The sequence below is a fragment of the Eufriesea mexicana genome, unplaced genomic scaffold (genome assembly GCF_001483705.2).
Source record: "Eufriesea mexicana isolate 0111107269 unplaced genomic scaffold, ASM148370v2 scaffold474474835, whole genome shotgun sequence".
Lineage (NCBI taxonomy): Eukaryota > Metazoa > Arthropoda > Insecta > Hymenoptera > Apidae > Eufriesea > Eufriesea mexicana.
In genome coordinates this window covers 355,395-357,535 of record NW_016907960.1, presented here as the reverse complement: position 1 = coordinate 357,535, position 2,141 = coordinate 355,395, and the positions used below count along the sequence as shown (strand labels likewise).

Genomic DNA, 2,141 nt, shown 5'->3' with positions numbered 1-2,141 from the left:
CCACCACCACCACCACCACCACCACCACCGCCGCCACTGCCGCCGCCACCGCAGCCAGCCATCCGCTTCTTTTCTTCGTCTCTTCTGGTCGGCAGGACGAGTTGGCCTTCTCGCGATGCATTGTGCGCCAGTTAATTACGTGCGGATAAACGCACAGTCATACCGGATACAGTTCGAGAGGCTCTTCTTTCAACGGCCTCACTCGGGGGCCCTCTGCCGCGGTCGACAGCCGAAAAAATCGGCTGCCGTGGACGAGGGTACAATACGAACCGTTTAGAGGCGAGAAAGAGGGGCAGCCGGCTCGTTCGGTACGGCCTGAAATTGTTTTCATTGTTCCCGCGATTTGTCAGGGTGTGTAATACGGTAGCAAAACTATTAGTCGCTCGATATCCACGGACGTACGTGCCGTTCCAAGTGCGCCGATGCGTTTCGCGGCACGATCTGTCTCGATCTCATCTACCAAGCCTCCCTCTCTCTCTTTTCCTCCATCCGAGGAAAAACTTGCCCCAAACGACGCCAACTCGCGTATCCGTGCCATCGTCTATGGCCCAACGACGACGACGACGACGACGACGACGAAAGCTCGGCGTATATATCCGCGTATATATACGACACCCCTGGCAATCACGGCCAACGCGACCGTATCTTGAGCAGTTAAATTGTCATTTGGATATCAAAGGGACGAGAAACACCCCGCGCGCGGATAAGGGCGCCAGAGGTAATTTGGCTCAGTGAAACGCAAACACTCGCTGCGGAGTCCCGTGGAATATAACGGTCCTGACGAACGCACGAATTCACACCCACGTACCACGAAACAGCCCTCAGCTATTGTTGCTCAAAGCGTAATGGAATCTCGGCCCCGACGCCGACGTCTCTGGTCCCGCGCGGACGCGCGACTCGTGCTACGGGCAAGAACGCGTCGCCTCTCCGCGGCTCTCCTCTCCTCCTCTCGCCCGTGCACCGCGCCGCACCGGTTAACTGGGATTTAATGGCCTCGCAATTGGATTTTACCATTGCTCGTTGCCCGAGCAGGCGCCATTTCACGCTTACCGATTATACTCGTCCTCTCCCTCCCCGACCCGCCGCCTGTCGTCGCGACGCTCTCTCCCTGCCTCTCTGTGTCCGCGCGATTCGTCGATGCTCGCCGATCCAAACTCGGGCTATTATCGCGCGCTTTTCCGCTCGCGGATCGGCGAAAGGGTACCACCGCCGCCACCGAGGGATCGTCGGCTGAACGAAGTAGACCGAAACGAGGAACCCGCCCGCGGTTAATTCGGCGCGATATCATTAAAGGGACATTTTCCAGTTTTCACCCTAATCCTTGCGGAATTCAGTGAGCAAACCCGCGGCGGCCCTTTCACGCCTGCCTTCGTCCGTTATCCCTGTCCCTTTCGCCCCTTTCTCCTTTCTCCTTTCGCAGTTCGCGCTCGCTGGTTTTCCACTAATTACCGCTCCGTTTCATCCTTCGCGTCGCGTTTCGGTTCACGCCTCGACGAGATCGACTTGCCGACGACGGCGACGAGACACGTGCTTGGAGGATAGCCGATTCGAGATAACCAACGAATTTTCTTTGTTTCTTTCCCTGTCGCAGAGTCGCTGGTGCAGGAGCTCGAGCTGGAGAGAAAGTCGCGGCAGCATCAGGCGGCCGAGAGGGACCAAGTGAAGTCTCCTCTTCAAGGTGGGTTCATCGACGCGTCGACGCCATTGAATCTCGAGCGAGCACGGCCGCCGGTGACTTAGCGCGACAGACAGCGCAGTCGGGATCGACCGGTAAAACTTCCGCGGTGCCATCGCGCGACCAACCCCTGGCCCCCGACCACCGCCACCACCCCCGAGTAAGGCCGGCCGAAGGCGAGGAAAATTCGACGCTCGACCTACGGGAACGTAACTCGAGATTCGTGGCCGGATCAGCGAGCAGGAATTTCTTGCGACGACTAACAAACTTCCGGATCTTTAATTAGAAAGTCTCGCGGATGGTAGTCGCGTTCGAGGGGGGTGTTTCTTGCAACCGCGTCACCGGCACACGCCGCCGCCGGATTCGAAACTTGCCGTCGCCTCTCGTTTCGCGGAAACTCGTCGAAAGTTCCACCACGCTCCGCGTCGCAAAAACCGTCTTACCGGTGGCGCGCGATTTCGACGCT

At 58.4% G+C, this 2,141-nt stretch overlaps 1 protein-coding gene across 1 annotated transcript in view; it reads left to right on the top strand.

Annotated features, from left to right (window-relative positions):
• Positions 1-2,141, top strand: part of dac (dachshund family transcription factor) — a 139,652-nt gene that overhangs the window by 134,996 nt on the left and 2,515 nt on the right. The window contains exon 9 of the mRNA XM_017900441.1: positions 1,592-1,678. Within this exon, the coding sequence (XP_017755930.1) occupies positions 1,592-1,678 (87 nt within the window). The remainder of the gene's footprint in view (positions 1-1,591; positions 1,679-2,141) is intronic.